Here is a 17,526-nt window from a genome sequence, read left to right as displayed (position 1 = left end):
AAAGAGAAAGGTGGAAGCAGCATGGCAGATTTCTCTCTGAGTCGCAAGGCCTTTTTTTCTCTTCCTCCCAGGGTCATAACACAGTGACAGGTCTCTTTTGTGTTCCTCTGAGGCCTTGTCTGTGGTAATGACGTGTGGCACTTCCGCCGGCCCTGTGAACAGCGACAGAGAGAGTGTGTGTGCGTGTGTGTCTGACAGAGGTGGGGAGCAGAAACTGGAGGGGAAGACACTACACTGTGCTATGGAAAATAAACACCTTACTATATTTCTCAGTGCAGGGACTGGGACATGACAACACATTTTTGGTTAAAGATCTTTTCATATCTCCCTTCTCTCCTCCCCCTGTCACCCCCCACCCACCTCTCCATTTGTACTCCCCCTTCGCTCTCTCAGCTCCTCGGGGTCTGGTGGCGTAGGGGACCGGGTCCTGGCCCAGCTCCTGACAGAGATGGACGGCATCGAGCAACTCAGGGACGTCACCGTGCTGGCCGCCACCAACCGTCCCGACATGATAGATAAGGTAGATCCAGCAGAGTTCCTGCTCTCTCTCCCTCCCCCTCTCTCTCTCTCTCTCTTTCTTTCTGCTTCCCATCCTCCTTATCCTCCATCTATCTCTTAATGAAACTTCATGAGTGCTGATCAAAGACAGAGCCTGGGCCCTGTCAAAACACACCCAGGAAAAAGGGCCTGGCTCTTCACAGGCACTATAGGCTTTTACAGCTTGCTCTATCTCATTCTCGCTCTCTGTAGCCTTCCCTCGTCTCCCACTTTTCCGTCTTCCTCTCTCCTCCATTTATGTATGCACTTGCTGCTTATGAACATACTCTGCTTTCTGAAATGTAATTGTCTCTCTGCTCTTATCAGAAAGTAAGTGATTAGGAGAGGGAAAACTTAAAACTGAAGATATCCTTTAGTCCAGTGCCGAGGGGGAACTTCCTCCTGCTCCCCCTTTGCCAGGTGGCTGTTGAGACCCCATGGTGGGATAAACCCTCATAGTGCTTCCTTATGGACAGCTGAACAGCTGGAAGTCTCCTCCAGGGCCACTGGTGGAGAATTGACACATCCCTGGCCTGCCTAGCAACTGAAGACCATTTCCTTCCTTCCTCCTCCCCTGCTACTGCCTGGCCTGCCACTCCAAGCTCTGTGTGCAGTTGGGGTTCGAGCCCCTGGGAGGGGTGCATGAGAAACCTCAGGCATCCTCAGCAGCCCCACCAAGCCAACCCTGCTACTGCTGTCAGGAAGCAGGGATCCCAGACAGCTGAGAAATCAGATTAGCCTGCCCCCCCCTACCAAGGGGGTAGTAGGGGGTGCTATTTGAATGCAAAACACATTAGGCGTGATGGGAAACGCAAGCCGCCAAATGGAGCGGCACTTTCTATGGTCCCCCTTCCCTTGGTCTGGCACCCTACTTACACACCACCACCACCAACACCCCCAAACTGTCAACACACAGGAATAGGCGGCCATTTCCATGAGAATGGCAGGATATGATGAGACAAATGAAGATTAATGGGATGTTTGGGTGTCAATGAGGCACATTGTCGGCAGATTGATGGAGCACAGGGACTTCTTAGTTTGATGGACCGAGTGGGGGGGGAGACAGGGAGTATGCATGTACTTATGGGGCATAATGTAGTTTGGGTGGGTCTGCTTTTGTCTCTCAGCCACTAACCGAGTCAAGTGTCTACTTCCTACTTATCTACCTCCTTAAGCCAGCTTTTAGAACTGGCTCCACCGTGGAAAGGGAGCTCGCCTTTCTCTCACAAATAATTCCAACAAATACAGCTTAGACTGTTTACACAACCTGTGTGTGTTAAATAACTATCACTATTTCATACCGATAAAGAATCATACAAAATTCCCACAGTTCAACAAGCGATTGCATCGCACCAATCGCCCCATCCCGCCTTTGACCCATTTTGAGTCTCCTGTGTGACGATTGATGAGTGGCACTATTCTATTTACCCAGCCTGCTTTGGAGAAGAGCCCCCTAGCCTTGTCACTCTGTTTTTGTAGCAGCTGTCCATCTAAAACAGCCCCCGACCCACCCCTTCACACACACGTGCACACTTTGTCCTTGAGGAAGGAAGGATAATGTTGGTTTGTTGTTCTACTGAATAGCCTATTTATTTAACATAATATGTGTCGAGCTTCCACCCTTCTATCAGGAGGTGGGAATGCTACAGTATATGTGATTACTGCCAGATGGAGTTTGTTTTTAACCAGAAGTTACCGACTGGGCTCTTATCAGGTCTGTGGATAACAGATGTGTGGTGTTTCATGCTTCTTTTCATAATCCCCTCCCTCCAATCAACACAGGGCTTGTGTCGTTTATTTTTTGAACAGGAGATGGCGCCACATCAGGTACTGTTCCGCCATAAACAATTATGTCGAGCTATTAGTCCTGTGGACTTTTGTTTTACATATTTTATTCTAAACATGTTAGCATTTTGCTGGTTCCATTGGCTATTAGGTTGTTCTACACAATGACATTTAGCATTCTACGATGGCAAGAGCGAAGGCTAAGGCCTATGAGTGCAAATATCAAGGCACACATGCAGGAGATTGCAAAGTTATGCTCGAGGTTGGAATCCCAACACATACTGCCCTCAGACACATTTAGTTTTCTCTGAACACTGTACTTTTACACAGTCTGCATGTCACCATTGGTAATTGGTATGCCTCCCTTGTGCATCTTGAAAGAGTCCTTATAAGCGTTTTAATCTGCGGCCTAATACTTGCAGCTTCCCAAAGAGCAGTGTTTAAACCTCCAAAATAGACCAAACTACCTCCCCCCAGTAATTTAAAATTTGCCACACAAGATTGCAAAATGACGGAATCTGACCCCTCTCACCTTTTCTCCTCAGAACTTTGTTAATAACCGTAGGGTGGAAAAAAGGGTTCATAACTAATTGCATGTCTCCTAGTGTCTTTAAGGGGGAACAAAAAAAAACTGAAATAAAAGCAAAGGTTTTTAATTTGAAAACTACACCACCACATCTCAACATTAGTCATGCCTTGTGTTTGCTAATGTTTTAGAGGAGCTGGACTTGAGCTGTTGATATTTATATGCAAACAGACACACGACTGCAGAACATGAGATCACTGAACATCTGTCAGTATTTTTCAAGCCAATGGTCAACGTTGGACATTTCTAATCGTAATCAGAGTCTAATTGCCCTAGTCTGTAATTTGTGGGCCAGTTTGTAAATATGTGAATACGAGCCTTTATTTCTAGCTCCAGGTTCCCAAGCCTATAAAAAGCCCTTAGCCACAAATGTGCCTTGACCTTTTTAATAAAGTTTCTTGTAGTCTTTGGTGTATCGGTGAAAAGGATTGTATCACAGAGTTGCCTGCTGACGCCAATTTTGTTTTGCCTTGGAAACCTACCACACCGCCAATCACCATTCAACCAGATGGCATTCCCAGACATCCCATCATAGACTTTGCTTTTAAGTGCCATTGTTTTGGGCGACAGAAGTGCATTTAGTCTTTGAAACAAGAACAGTCTGTTGTGAAAGTGTGTCTTCAACTCTTCATTGACCTTTGACATGCTCACGTTTTATAAATATGTCTCCTTTGGCTCTTCACTCCAACATGGGGAACTATCAACTATATCCACCTAGCAGACCCTGGTCATTGGTGACTCTCACTGTTTGAATGATGCACTCCTCCTGTGTTGCCACTCATCCAACAGAAGCCTACCTGGGCCCAACCTTGACCTGGCAAGAAATCAATATTAGCTAAAAGAGCACGGTAATAAGCCCTCCAGTCAAAACAGGCCATATTTTATTGTGTTTTGGTTTATCTTCCCCGAGCTTTACCTATTTTTCTATCTGTTTCTCTTTCTTGTTCTATCCCTCTTTCTCTGCCTCACTGCCTCTCTCTCACTCTGTCTCTGTCTCTCACTCAAGGTGAGCCAACCATGATGGAATTTCTATTTGTGCTGTCTTAAAGGATTAGAGTTCATTCACTGTTTTCCTGACTGTACACTTCTCAATAGGGTGGTGCTGCACAGCACAGGATGTCTCTCTGAAAGCTTAGCTGTCAATGTTATTTCAAAGTATTAGTATCTCTGTTTACTGGTAAATGATACAGCATTTTACCCCAATTCTCACTCTACCGCCTGTCGAAATCAGTTACGTGAAAAGACACCAGCTACAGATGTAGCTCAGTGGCAAACGAAAACAAATGGGAGATTTTGCGTGTGTGTGTGTGTGTGTGTGTGTGTGTGTGTGTGTGTGTGTGTGTGTGTGCGCGCCCAGGCAACGGGATACCAGCAGGGGAGGGATGAGCTCTGGGAGGAGAGGGGTGGGGGTGGGGTTTATCCCCAGGCAAGTATCAAACTTCAAGGGCTGTATTAGTGTCAGATTACACAGTGTACGTTTTAGAATACCATCAAGCAAATCAACAGAACCCGAGCAAATCAGCGTATTTTCACTGTAGTAGAACTGACATCATCAGTCAAGCCCCCGCCAGGATACCAAAAACTCTGATCACGCCATGCACCAAATTACGCTGATTTAAATGTATAATTATGAGGACAATTTAATGCGATTCATCACATTTTTGCTCCTTTTCATGCGGTGGCAGTGTATTAAACATAGCCCTGGTCGTTGCATGCTTCTTTTCAACTTGAAAGGCGGTTGATGATGTGCTCTCCACATTGGGAGTAGCAGAGCATGCATAGATAATACAAAATACGAAATGACAATGAACTAATACGCACATTCCACTTCCACCGGCTGCTCCTCTGTTTTGGTGAGCGAGAGAGAGGGAGGGTGAGGGAGACATCTCCAGCGTGTGTCGTCTTGCCTCTTGGCGAGCAGAGACCACCAGGGCCTTGGAATGCTTTCAGTTCAGGAAATCTCATTTATTCTCATAAATGCTGTGTCTAAACCCCTCCACAATCCCACCGGAGAGCTTCTCTTCTCATCCCCGCTCTCTCATTGGAGCTTTGTCGAGTAACGGGAAATGTATAAATCAATGTACTCATTGAGGTGTAGGTTTTTAGGTTTAAAGTACATATACCATGGTACATGTTGAGGTGAAGGTCTACTTCTTTTGCTGTGAAGTCTTGAGGGGACGAGTGGAGAGCACGTTAGAATGGTGTAGCATTTAGTGTTAAGACTGTGGTAACATTGAGCGACCCTTTCCTTCTCTTGCATTTGGTGTATTTGTGCATAGGAGAGAAAGCGTCTTGTTGTCCCATTTAATTCACTTCACTTTAAGCCACAGGAGTGCAGTGGAAGTTTGGGCTTGGTATTTTCAAGAGTGCAGGGACCTTATTTGACTGCACATTTGAGACGTGCAAAGACAAAAACACCTAAACGACCCCACTCTTCCTAAACTTCCCGGTGCTCCCCACACTAACAGCCAGGGAGCTGGGAGCTGCATGACTCATCAGTCCTCACCTCCATCATACAGCCATAGATCCAGGTCCACAGCAGCCCAACAGGGGACCTGGGAGAGGCTACCTCCTAATAACACTGCCTTTGTGTTTCTCCAAAAGCCCCCCCAGAATAGATCACCCTGGCCGGGGGATCCCGACACCACATTAAGAGGCGCTTACAGGTGGATTAGGTGTAAGTTTGGGGGATTTAAATGGGAGCGGGGTATGGTAACATGCGACTGAGGGTATTGCTGTCCATTCATAAACGGAACAGGTTAGTGCTAGTGCTTTTTGGGCAGCTAACAAATGAGCTATTATCTGAGCGACGATTTGGAGGCGCTGCCGGAGAGATGGTAACGGTATCCCAAAGTATATCCTCAATCAGCCCATTCATCTTCATCAAGATTTATCATCAAGATTTAAGTTATCCATTGTAAGTGAAATTAAATCAAACCAAGCCTCTACTGCGAGGCCCATTTGGCTGTCAGAGCGGGAGTAATGTTTCCGTGTTCTGGAGCTGTATATATCTTACTGCTGGTTAACTACACTCTCCTTCATATGTATTTGGACAGTCACCTTTTATTTGAGGTTATTCTATTCTGTTTTACCATTTAGAAATAAACACTTTATGTATCTAGTTCCCCCATTTGAAGAAGTCAACAGTATTTGGACAAATTCACTTAGTGTATTAAAGTAGTCAAAAGTGTTGTATTTGGTCCCATATCCCTAAGCGTGTAACTCTACAAACTTGTTGGATGCGTTTGCGGTTTGTTTCGGCTGTGTTAGGTATTATGTTTTGCCCAATAGGAACCGAATAGAGAATCATGTGTTTTTATTGTAAGTAGAAGCTGAACACTTTTACATTAATGTGGATGCTACCATGATTATGGATAAGCATACAGAGGCACAAAGGTACTCCTCAAAAAATGCTAACCTGCCCTGTTATTGGTAATGGTGAGTGGTTAGCATGTTTTGTTGTAGCCTCTGAACAGCATCTCACTCATCATCATTCATGATTAATTCATGATTTTTCTTAATCATGGCATTATCAGGATTCGTTTAGAAGTGTTTAGAAATATCTTATCTACTCACTTAGAAAGAAAATGACTTCAGTCATCATTCGCCATTCAGTTAATATTGGGGCAAAACACAAGCTAAATCTAGCCTTTTGGGATCATTGTGAGATTTGTTTGGGGGGGGTGGTTAGTTGTCCCCGTCTTGACGGTGGAGAAATATTAAAGGTTTAAAGTTATTTTTGTGCAATTCTACACATTTTGCCATGGGCTGTAGAGAAAATGGAGCCATTTTAAAGCAAGTTTGCGGCAATTCTACAAATTTCCCCATGGAGAGAAGAAATGTGCAGTTTTACAGCTTGATATAGTCATTGCGTGCAAGGAATATGGGACCAAATACAAAACCTTACGCTACTTTGATACACTATAAGTGCATTTGTCCAAATACTTATGACTTCTTCACATGGGGGGGGACCAGATACATAAAGTACTTTAATTTCTAAATAATAAAACGAATATGTATGTATTTTCCCTCAAATAAAAGGTAACATTCTGTACTATCACCTCATATGAAACGTTAGATCTCAAATCCATAATGCTGGAATATAAAGCCACATTTGTATGTTAGTTTCACTGTGAAAATACATTGGGAAAAACATATTGGGGTTCTATGTGTTTTAGCATGTTTGCAGAGGAAATGGGGACAGTTGTGTTGCTTTTCTGACGTGAGGTTAAATCCATGTTCTGACATGGGTTGTTCTTAAATGCAATGTGCTTACAAAGCTTAGCACTGTAATTAATTATTTCCTTGAGTCTTAAAACAACAGACTAGTTGTATCCACTTTTTTTTTTTTTTAAGGAACATTTCTTTCCATGAAATTCCTCAATTCGGTGCTAGTGTCCACTGGCAGTGGCTTGTGAAGGGTGGAATCATCGTTAAATCATCTTCAAAGTGGGGGAACCCTGGGGTCAGGCATGGCAAGGGCCAGTAATAAACCACAGAACAAATATGTTGGAGGTCTTTCCCAAATGCTGTTGCTGGGACTTTGCAGCCACACTGGAAAGAGGACATGCCAACACATGTACTCTCTTAAAGGGAGTGTATCACTTATTTCTTAATGCCAGAAACACATATAATAGGAACTTAGAGCACCCCAAGAAAAAGTTCCCAAATTATAAACTCTTAAATCAATTGTTATATTATAATGTTGTTCTAAAAGTTGGGTCTGAGGTTTTCTCCAAATCAACTCTAATTTCGGAAAAAGTAATTCTACAATGCCCCTCGGTCAGCATCACATTGAGTATTAAAAAGGTTAAAGACATACATTTGTGAGAATGAGGTGGTCAAATTGGTCCTTTTAACCACACTGCTAACATTATATTATGCCTAACCTTAAATGTGGCTGTGGTAACTAGTGGAAACTGGGTGAATTGGGTATCTACTCATCAATCTGCAGGGCACATTTCATCCCTGAAAACTTCCATGGCTATCAACAATGGAAGGAGTGCTTCAACACAAAGTTGCTTCTCAAAGTGGATTCTGTCCCTACCATCAATGTGGCTTCTAAAGCATCTCAAACAGCCAGCAGCACCAGCAGAGACAGAGCATTATCATGGGTTTCAGTGATCTTGGAGGTCAACTGGATAAGTGAAAGAGCTAGCTTGCTACCTCTATGCTAGCTATTGCACATTTAGCTCCATCTAAATAACACGGATACAACTAACCAAATGTAAAACTGTCTGCCAGCTAACTGCTGATTCTGTCATACTATAGATAGTACAAGCCTACGGGAAAGAGTAGTTTTGGCTGCGACGGAGGTCACTTACTATACAGAGCAAGTTTTCAAGGTGTTTGTGGGTGCTGCGCATTGCCCTAATTCGGCCATTTTGTGGCTCCGGGGGAGTTTTCTTTACAACATGTGAAGTTCCACTTACAGTTTACCATGTACAGTTCAGTAGACAATACTTTGTGGAATTTCCTTACTTCTTAATGCGTTTAAGTGTTGTGAAAAGGTATCAATTTGATCTTTAACTAGGCAAGTCAGTTAAGAACAAATTCTAATTTTCAATCACGGCCTAGAAACAGTGGGTTAACTGCCTTGTTCAGGGGCAGAACGACAGATTTTTACCTTGTCAGCTCGAGGATTCGAACTTGCAACTTTTTGGTTACTAGTCCAACGCTCTAACCATTAGGCTACCTGCTTCCCATATAGGGGTGGTATACAGAAGATAGCCCTATTTGATAAAAGACCAAGTCCATATTATGGCTGGTCAGTCAATCAGAAAAATGACAAGAACTTTGACAGTTTCTTCAAGTGCAGTCGCAAGAACCATCAAGCGCTATGATGTAACTGGCTCTCCTGAGGACCGCCACGGCAAAGAAAGACCCACATTTACCTCTTCTGCAGAGGATAAGTTCGTTGGAGTGACCAGGCTCATAAATTGCAGCCCAAATATATGCTTTGCAGAGTTCAAGTAACAGACACATCTCAACATCAAATGTTCAGAGGAGACTGTGTGAATTGGGCCTCCATGGTCGAATTGCTGCAAAGAAACCACTACTAAAGGAATCCAATAAAAAGAAGAGACTTGCTTGGGCCAAGAAACACGAGCAATGGACAATTTGACAGGTGGAAATCCTTCCTTTGGTCTGATGAGTCCAAATTGTCCGCATGTGTGGTTCCCACTGTGAAGCGTGGAGGTGTGTTGGTGTGCTTTGCTGGTGACACTGTGTGTGATTTATTTAGAATTCAAGGCACACTTAACCAGCATGGCTAACATAGCATTCTGCAGCGCTACGCCATCCCATCTGGTTTGTGCTTAGTGGGACTATCATTTGCTTTTCACCAGGACAATGACCCAACACAACTCCAGGCTGTGTAAGGGCTATTTGACCAAGCAGGGTGATGGAGTGCTGCATCAGATGACCTGGCCTCCACAATCACCCGACCTCAACCCAATTGAGATGGTTTGAGATGAGTTGGAACGCAGAGTAAAGGAAAAGCAGCCAACAATTGCTCAACATGTGGAAACTCCTTCAAGACTGTTGGAAAAGCATTCCAGGTGAAGATGGTTGAGATAATGCCAAGATGTTGCAAAGCTGTCATCAATGCATAGGGTGGCTACTTTGAAGAATCTAACATGTAAAATGTAGTTAACAAAAAGTATTTTTTGGTTATTACATGATTCCATATGTGTTATTTCATAGTTGTGATGTAAATAGTAAGCATAAAGAAAATGAGTAGGTGTGTTCAAACTTTTGACTGGTACTATACATAAGGGCTGAACCCATTTAGTCAACTGGTCAATTGTTTTGTCAATAGGCTGTTGATCAACCATTATTTTTGTTGTTGTTGAGCAGTGGCAAATATATGAAAAATAAATGTACAGCACACAAGACACCTGTCTGATTCATGCCTGTCTGAGTGGACTAATCCATTGTGCGGGCCACGGAGATGGCTCAACAGTAGGACATTTAGCCTTTAACTGATTGTCTTAACCCACCATCACTGTAAAGTAATGTCAATAGTTCCTCAATGTAGCCTATTTGAAAAATGTTCCAGCTCTCTCCCTTTCTAAAAAAAATGTCATGCTCTGATCCGGTGGATACGTAATAAAATAGGGCTGATTACTTCTTATCTTTTGTGCAAATAGCCTACAGGTGTTTCTGTCTGTCTGGAGCTCGCTGGTGTGAAACTCTTGAGGACCCAGAATATTTTATATAATGTGCTAACACTAGCTTTGGGCCAGACCAAATTAATAGTTGATACAATGTGTCAAGTTCCTTGCAGATAGGCAATATGTAGAAAATTTTATAGGATATTTATTTTCATCACAATATTTGTATTGATGAATATTGATGAATGTTGATGAATATTGATAAATGTTTCCACAACTGTGGACTGCAATGTTTTTCTTTGTTGGATTTTTGTAGGCTATTTTTACATATTGACAATGAGTTACTTTAAAATTTGTATCATGTTCATTTAGATACAATTTTGATTAACCACATGTCATTGATTTTGAGATGTTAAGATTTTATTTTAAATGAAATTAACCTGTTCCATGAAAATATGAGTCATAACTGCCACGCAGAACGGTAGAAATGGTACGATAACTTGTCACTTCAAATGGAAAAGGTTGTCAACCGCTGGTGTAGCCTATTACCAGCAACTTCTGGAGCATAATGGCAGAATCTGCGAAGGCCAGCAGCAGTGGGAGGAGTCTTTTTTCTTTTTTTTCTGGTTAGGCTATATTGATCTTTAGCTCCCTCTTTAGTAATTTGTGTGTCTTTTTAATTGCAGTGCTTAAAGCATCAGACAAGCTCAGTAGCCTACATATAGTTGATTTTATTCAAACATAGTGTGTCTATATATGGAAAAATACCCGTTTTATTCCGGCCAATCAATTGGTTCGAAATAACAGACTCTCAGTCTGTTCTTTTTTACATTGCGGACAGCCCTAAACTACATAAATATCTGTTGGGGGGGGGGTTCCATTAGCTGCTACCTGGACTTTAACTTGATATATGGTCCTGTGAAATGTGCCTGAGTTATAAGTATAAGACTGTGTGTGTGTGTGTTCACTCTCATATGTGTACTATTTCACTGTTTCATGTCTCTGTGTAAGCATTGGTTTGTCACTTTTCTCACTAGTTGCATGAGCACCAATTGGTATAGTTTGGCCCCAACTTCTTATTTGTCTGAGTTTTCATCTAATCTTTGAAAGTTTTACCTAGCTGTCACACAAACAGTCCGTGTCAGACTTCAGGTTGAGATGGCTTATAGTTTGAGAAGCTCATTGGAGTCGGTACCGAAATCGGAATATGTTTTTTTTTTCATACATCTTCATACAAATTGTGTATGCGCGTGTGCACGCGTGTTCATGTTGACGGGTTGTGGGTAGAGTTTTTTCCAAAACACATGTAAACTCTGAGTTAAAGTAATTTACGGTTGGCAGGAAACACCGGAAGTTGTCTCATGCACCAAACCCCAGACTTGGACAGTGCCCCGCAAAATATTTTCATGTATTTACCACCTCTAAAGGACATAGGGTCCCATCCTAAATCCTGTTGCCTGAAAAATGAAGCATTTCAGATGTTCACCAGTCAAAAACTGTCCTCCGGGCCAGACCCAGAACTAATCTCTTTCATCTCTGGTTGCTGGGGGGGAGAAAGTGGAGAGCGCACTTCCCTCCTCCAGGATCTCTTCTGTTAAAGACATCACCTCGGGGGGATGCAGCTGAGCCCTCCTCCCTCCCTCCCTGCCTGGGCCTCTGAGCTGGCCTGCCTTCCCTTTGGCTTTCCCCTTTTCCTTCCTTCCTCAATTCCTCCACTAATAGCTCCCTTGTTCCTGAGGAGTCAGTGCTGCCAGTTAAGCAGTCATTCGTGGAAGATTCATTAGTGGCTGGGTAATTGTGAACAGACCGAGAAAAGAGGCGGGCTAACATTTGCGTTCATGCTCCAGGGCAAAGTGGTCGCAGACAGCAGGCACAAGGAGGAACACAGAGAGCCTCTATCTTTCCTCCCTCTCTCTTTATGTCTTTCTCTTTTTTCTGTCTCTCCCTCCTCTCTTCCCTCATTTTCTTTTACATCCCTCTTATTTTCTGCTTCTTAATAATTCAGCCCTTTCTTTTCAATGGTGTTTGGTGCCATGTTTCATTGATAAATGTTGCATGGAATTGGCCTACCTTCAAACTCAGTGCCTCTTTACCTGACATCATGGGAAAATCAAAAGAAATCAGCCAAGACCTCAGGAAAAAAATTGTAGACCTCCACAAGTCTGCTTCATCCTTGGGAGCAATTTTCAAACGCCTGAAGGTACCACATTCATCTGTACAAACAATAGTATGCAAGTATAAACACTATGGGACCCCACAGCTGTCATCCCACTCAGGAAGGAGACGCATTCTGTCTCCTAGAGATGAACGTACTTTGGTGCCAAAAAATGCAAATCAATCCCAGAACAGCAGCAAAGGACCATGTGAAGATGCTGGAGGACACAGGTACAAAAGTATCTATATCCACAGTAAAATGAGTCCTATATCGACATAACCTGAAAGGCCGCTCAGCAAGGAAGAAGCCACTGCTCCAAACCCACCATAAAAAAGCCAGACTACGATTTGCAACTGCACATTGGGACAAAGATCATTATTTTTGGAGAAATGTCCTCTCGTCTGATGAAACAAAAATAGAACTATTTGGCCATAATGATCATCGCTATGTTTGGAGGAAAAAGGGGGAGGCTTGCAAACCGAAGAACACCATCCCTTCCGTGAAGCACGGGGGTGGTAGCATCATGTTGTGGGGGTGCTTTGCTGCAGGAGGGACTGGTTTACTTCACAAAATAGATGGCATCATGAGGAGGGACAATTATGTGGATATATTGAAGCACATCTCAAAACATCAGTCAGGAAGTTAAAGCTTGGTCACAAATGGGTCTTCCAAATGGACAAGGACCCCAAGCAAAATCAAATCAAATAAATAAAATTTTATTTGTCACATACACATGGTTAGCAGATGTTAATGCGAGTGTAGCAAAATGCTTGTGCTTCTAGTTCCGACAATGCAGTAATAACCAACAAGTAATCTAACTAACAATTCCTAAACTACTGTCTTATACACAGTGTAAGGGGATAAAGTTACACCAGCTCTGTTTGGGGGAATGGGCCAAAATTCACCCAACTTATTGTGGGAAGCTTGTGGAAGGCTACCCAAAATGTTTGACCCAAGTTAAACCATTTAAAGGCAATGCTACCAAATACTAATTGAGTGTATGTAAACCTCTGACCCACTGAGAATATGATGAAAGAATTAAAAGCTGAAATAAATAATTCTCTGTACTAATATTCTGGCATTTCATATTCTTAAAATAAGGTGGTGATCCTAACTGACCTCCGACTTCAACTGTACATCCACAGCTACACCTCCAATTGACTCAAATATCATTTAGCTTATCAGAACCTTCTAAAACAATGCCATAATTTTCTGGAATTTTCCAAGCTGTTTAAAGGCACAGTAAACTTAGTGTATGTAAACTTCCGACCCACTGGAATTGTGATTAAGTGAAATCATCTGTCTGTAAATAATTGTTGGGAAAATTACTTGTGGCATGCACAAAGTAGATGTCCTAACCGACTTGCCAAAACTATAGTTTGTTAACTTCTTATGGCTTAGATCCTTCTAACGGGACCGATATGACAACAGCCAGTGAAAGTGCAGGATGCCAAATTCAAAACAACAGAAATCTCATAATTAAAATTGCTCTGACATGCAAGTATTTTACACCATTTCAAAGATAAACTTGTTGTTAATCCCACCACAGTGTCCGATTTCAAAAAGGCTTTACGACGAAAGCACACCAAACGATTATGTTAGGTCTGCACCTAGTCACAGAAAAACACAGCCATTTTTCCAGCCAAAGAGAGGAGTCACAAAAAGCAGAAATATAGAACAAATTAATCACTAACCTTTGATGATCTTCATCAGATGACACTCATAGGACTTCATGTTACACAATACATGTATGTTTTGTTCGATAAAGTTAATATTTATATCCAAAAATCTCAGTTTACATTGGCGCATTACGTTCAGTAATGTTTTGCTTCCAAAACATCCAGTGATTTTGCAGAAAGCCACATCAATTTACAGAAATACTCATCATAAATGTTGATTAAAATACAAGTGTTATACATGGAACTTTAGATTAAACTTCTCCTTAATGCAACTGCTGTGTCAGATTTCAAAAAAGCTTTACCGAAAAAGCACACCATGCAATAATCTGAGTACGGCGCTCAGACACAAAAACAAGCCATACAGATATCCGTCATGTTATGGAGTCAACAGAAGTCAGAAATAGTATTATAAATATTCACCTACCTTTCATGATCTTCATCAGAATGCACTCCCAGGAATCCCAGTTCCTCAATAAATGTTAGATTAAGTCCATCATTTATGTCCAAATACCTCCTTTTTGTTTGTGCGTTTAGTACACAATCCAAACTCACGAGGCGCGGGCAAGTCCAGGCCAAAGTTCAGACGAAAAGTCATTACAGTTCGTAGAAACATGTCAAACTAAGTATAGAATCAATCTTCAGGATGTTTTTATCATAAATCTTCAATAATGTTTCAACCGGAGAATTCCTTGTCTGTAGCAATTCCCTGTCTGTCTGTAGAAATGCAATGAAATGCAGCTAACTCTCACGTGAGCGCACGTGATAAACTCATAGCACTCTGCCAGATCCCTGACTCAAATCAGCTCTCATTCCCCCCTCCTTCACAGTAGAAGCCTAAAACAAGGTTCTAAAGACTGTTGACATCTAGTGGAAGCCTTAGGAAGTGCAACATGACCCCAAAGACACTGTATATTCGATAGGCAATGACTTGAAAAACTACAAACCTCAGATTTCCCACTTCCTGGTTGGATTTTTACTCATGTTTTTGCCTGCCGTATGAGTTCTGTTATACTCACAGACATCATTCAAACAGTTTTAGAAACTTCAGGGTGTTTTCGATCCAAATCTACTAATACTATGTATATATTAGCAACTGGGCCTGAGTAGCAGGCAGTTTACTCTGGGCACCTTATTCATCCAGGCTACTCAATACTGCCCCCAGACATAAGATGTTTTTAACAAGAAATTTGTGGTGGTTGAAAAACAAGTTTAATGACGCCAACCTAAGTGTATGTAAACATCCGACTTCAACTCTATATCATTATATGCATGCTAATTGCATCTGATTTCTGTTTGAAGCATCCCCACAGTATTTCCTGTAGCTTTGCTTTGGTGCGCACACACAGTGTTTCCCCTAGGATTATGTTCTTAAAGGCCCTCTTCTTGGCCGCAGAGACTAAATTCATTTATCCTGTTGACTAGTCACTTTACACCTACCTACAGTACATTCGGAAAGTATTCCGACCCCTTGATCTTTTCCACATTTTTTTTACGTTACAGCCTTATTCTAAAATTAAATAAATAGTTTTCCTCATCAATCTACTCACAATACTCCATGATGACGAAGCGAAAACAGGTTTTTAGATTTGTTTTACAAATGTATTCAAAAAATTTCATTTTTTACAGAAGTATTCAGTTCCTTTGCTATGAGACCAGAAATTGAGCTCAGGTGCATCCTGTTTCCTTTGATCATCCTTTAGATCTTTCTACCACTTGATTGGACATGATTTGGAAAGGCAGACACCTGTGTGTAAGGTCCCACAGTTGACAGTGCATGTCAGAGCAAAAACCAAGCCATTAGGTTGAAGGAGTTGTCCGTAGAGCCTCGAGACAAGATTGTGTCGCGGCACAGATTTGGAGCAGGGTACCAGAAAATGTCTGCTGCATTGAAGTTCCCCAAGAACACAGTGCCCTACATCATTTTTAAATGAAAGAAGTTTGGAACCACGAATACTCTACCTAGAGCTGGCAACCTGGCCAGCAATCGGGGGAGAAGGACCTTGATCAGGGAGGTGACCAAGAACTCGATGGTCACTTTGGCAGAGCTTCAGAGTTCCTCTGTGGAGATGGGAGAACCTTCCAGAAGGACAGCCATCTCTGCAGCACCACCAATCAGGCCTTTATGGTAAAGTGGCCACGTCTAGAGGAAACCTGGCACCATCCCTACGGTGAAGGATGGTCACGTTCCAGTGTTACTCAGCAGCACTGGGCAACCAGACCTGTCTCTGACCTCAAAAGGGTTTGCCTTTTTATGATGGAGTCACAAGCCAGGCTGCAGTCAACACAAACCCTCACTACAAAGGCATGCTAACTTGCTTCCTTGAGCTGCCTCTGTTTCTGTTTCTCTCTCCAACTCTGTCTCTCGCCATCTTTTTCCTTTTACCTCCTCTCTCTGTGACAGTTTGACAGCACCTTGTCAAGATACACACCATCTCTTCAAAGACTCAACGTGCCAAAATGGGTTATTATTATTATTTTTTTTAAACTCAACAGATCTACTAGCTTCACTTGCGTCATTTCAACCCACAGAGATAGCTGCCACTTCGTTTATTTATTCAACCTTTTATGCTCAGTGACACTTTCTCATTATCTATATTTATCTCCCTTTTCCTCCGTCTCTGCTTTCCTCCTCCGTCTCTGTTTCTGTCTCTCACTTTTGGTTTCCCACAATGTTTGGTTTAGAGAGCCCGAGTTGTTTAGAAACAAATTTGATTGGAGTTATCGACTGGCCATGTCCACAACCAATGGTTTATCTCCCCTTGTCAGCATCAATAAGACAGAGGGAGATGCGAGGGAACACACAACATTAGTCCTATTAGTCATATGTCCTATGTCATGGAGAAGCAACATGGGAGTGTTTACTTGCAGAGTTTCTGATGAGAAAAAACACTAAAGAGGTTATACACGCAGATATAAGCATGCCATAGTAAACGTTAGCCTTGTGGCATTCTGTGTTTTTACTCGTTTGATACGGTCGTTGTATGCAAAGAACGTGGCTCGGTTGTCAGGTGGACTGTAAACATTTGTATTTGAATAATAGACTTTCCAGCAGCCATTTTGCATAGCTGTTGTCGTTAGCTTTTACACAATTTAAGCTCAACTTGTTTTCCCCTTGCGGCAATAGTGTCCAGTGAATGCACCCATCAGCTATGAATGAAATGTTTGTTTTTTTATCAGTTACAATTGCTACACCAGAAAAGTGCATTTTAAATCTGAGGTGCTGCAGCAGAACTGTTTTCCACCAGAGGACCTTGAGACTGCACAGTAAAAATAACTTTGACTGAGGTCGTGTTTGCTAACGCAGATTGCTTGTGTTGCCCTTTAAAACGGTCATTCCGGCCCTTGATTACGGTGTACGGTTTCTCCTAAGACCAACAAAGCCTGCTAAATACAGCACAGCCAATTGGTCGGATCCTAAATTAGGGTGGGGGAATCTTAGAGAAACCAATTAGGAGGCGGAAGCCACTAATTAAAAGCTACATGGTCTACAGATTGCATCGATTTAATTTTCTTTAGCGATGGCGAGGGCCATAATTTCAGAGCTTGGTTGTACACCAGTGCACATTCCAAGACTGCTGCTGCCTCTGTGTTTGGAAAGTCTCTAACAACATACCAGCACTACGATAAATGCCTCTTCTCATACAGAATCGAGAATTGGACAAATCTCAG

At 42.3% G+C, this 17,526-nt stretch overlaps 1 protein-coding gene across 1 annotated transcript in view; it reads left to right on the top strand.

The window, feature by feature from the left end:
- Nucleotides 1-17,526, top strand: part of afg2a (AFG2 AAA ATPase homolog A) — a 119,744-nt gene that overhangs the window by 26,575 nt on the left and 75,643 nt on the right. Inside the window, exon 15 of the mRNA XM_064973946.1 lies at nucleotides 394-520. Within this exon, the coding sequence (XP_064830018.1) occupies nucleotides 394-520 (127 nt within the window). The remainder of the gene's footprint in view (nucleotides 1-393; nucleotides 521-17,526) is intronic.

The sequence above is a fragment of the Oncorhynchus masou genome, chromosome 9 (genome assembly GCF_036934945.1).
Source record: "Oncorhynchus masou masou isolate Uvic2021 chromosome 9, UVic_Omas_1.1, whole genome shotgun sequence".
Lineage (NCBI taxonomy): Eukaryota > Metazoa > Chordata > Actinopteri > Salmoniformes > Salmonidae > Oncorhynchus > Oncorhynchus masou.
This window is presented reverse-complemented; position numbering and strand designations above follow the sequence as displayed.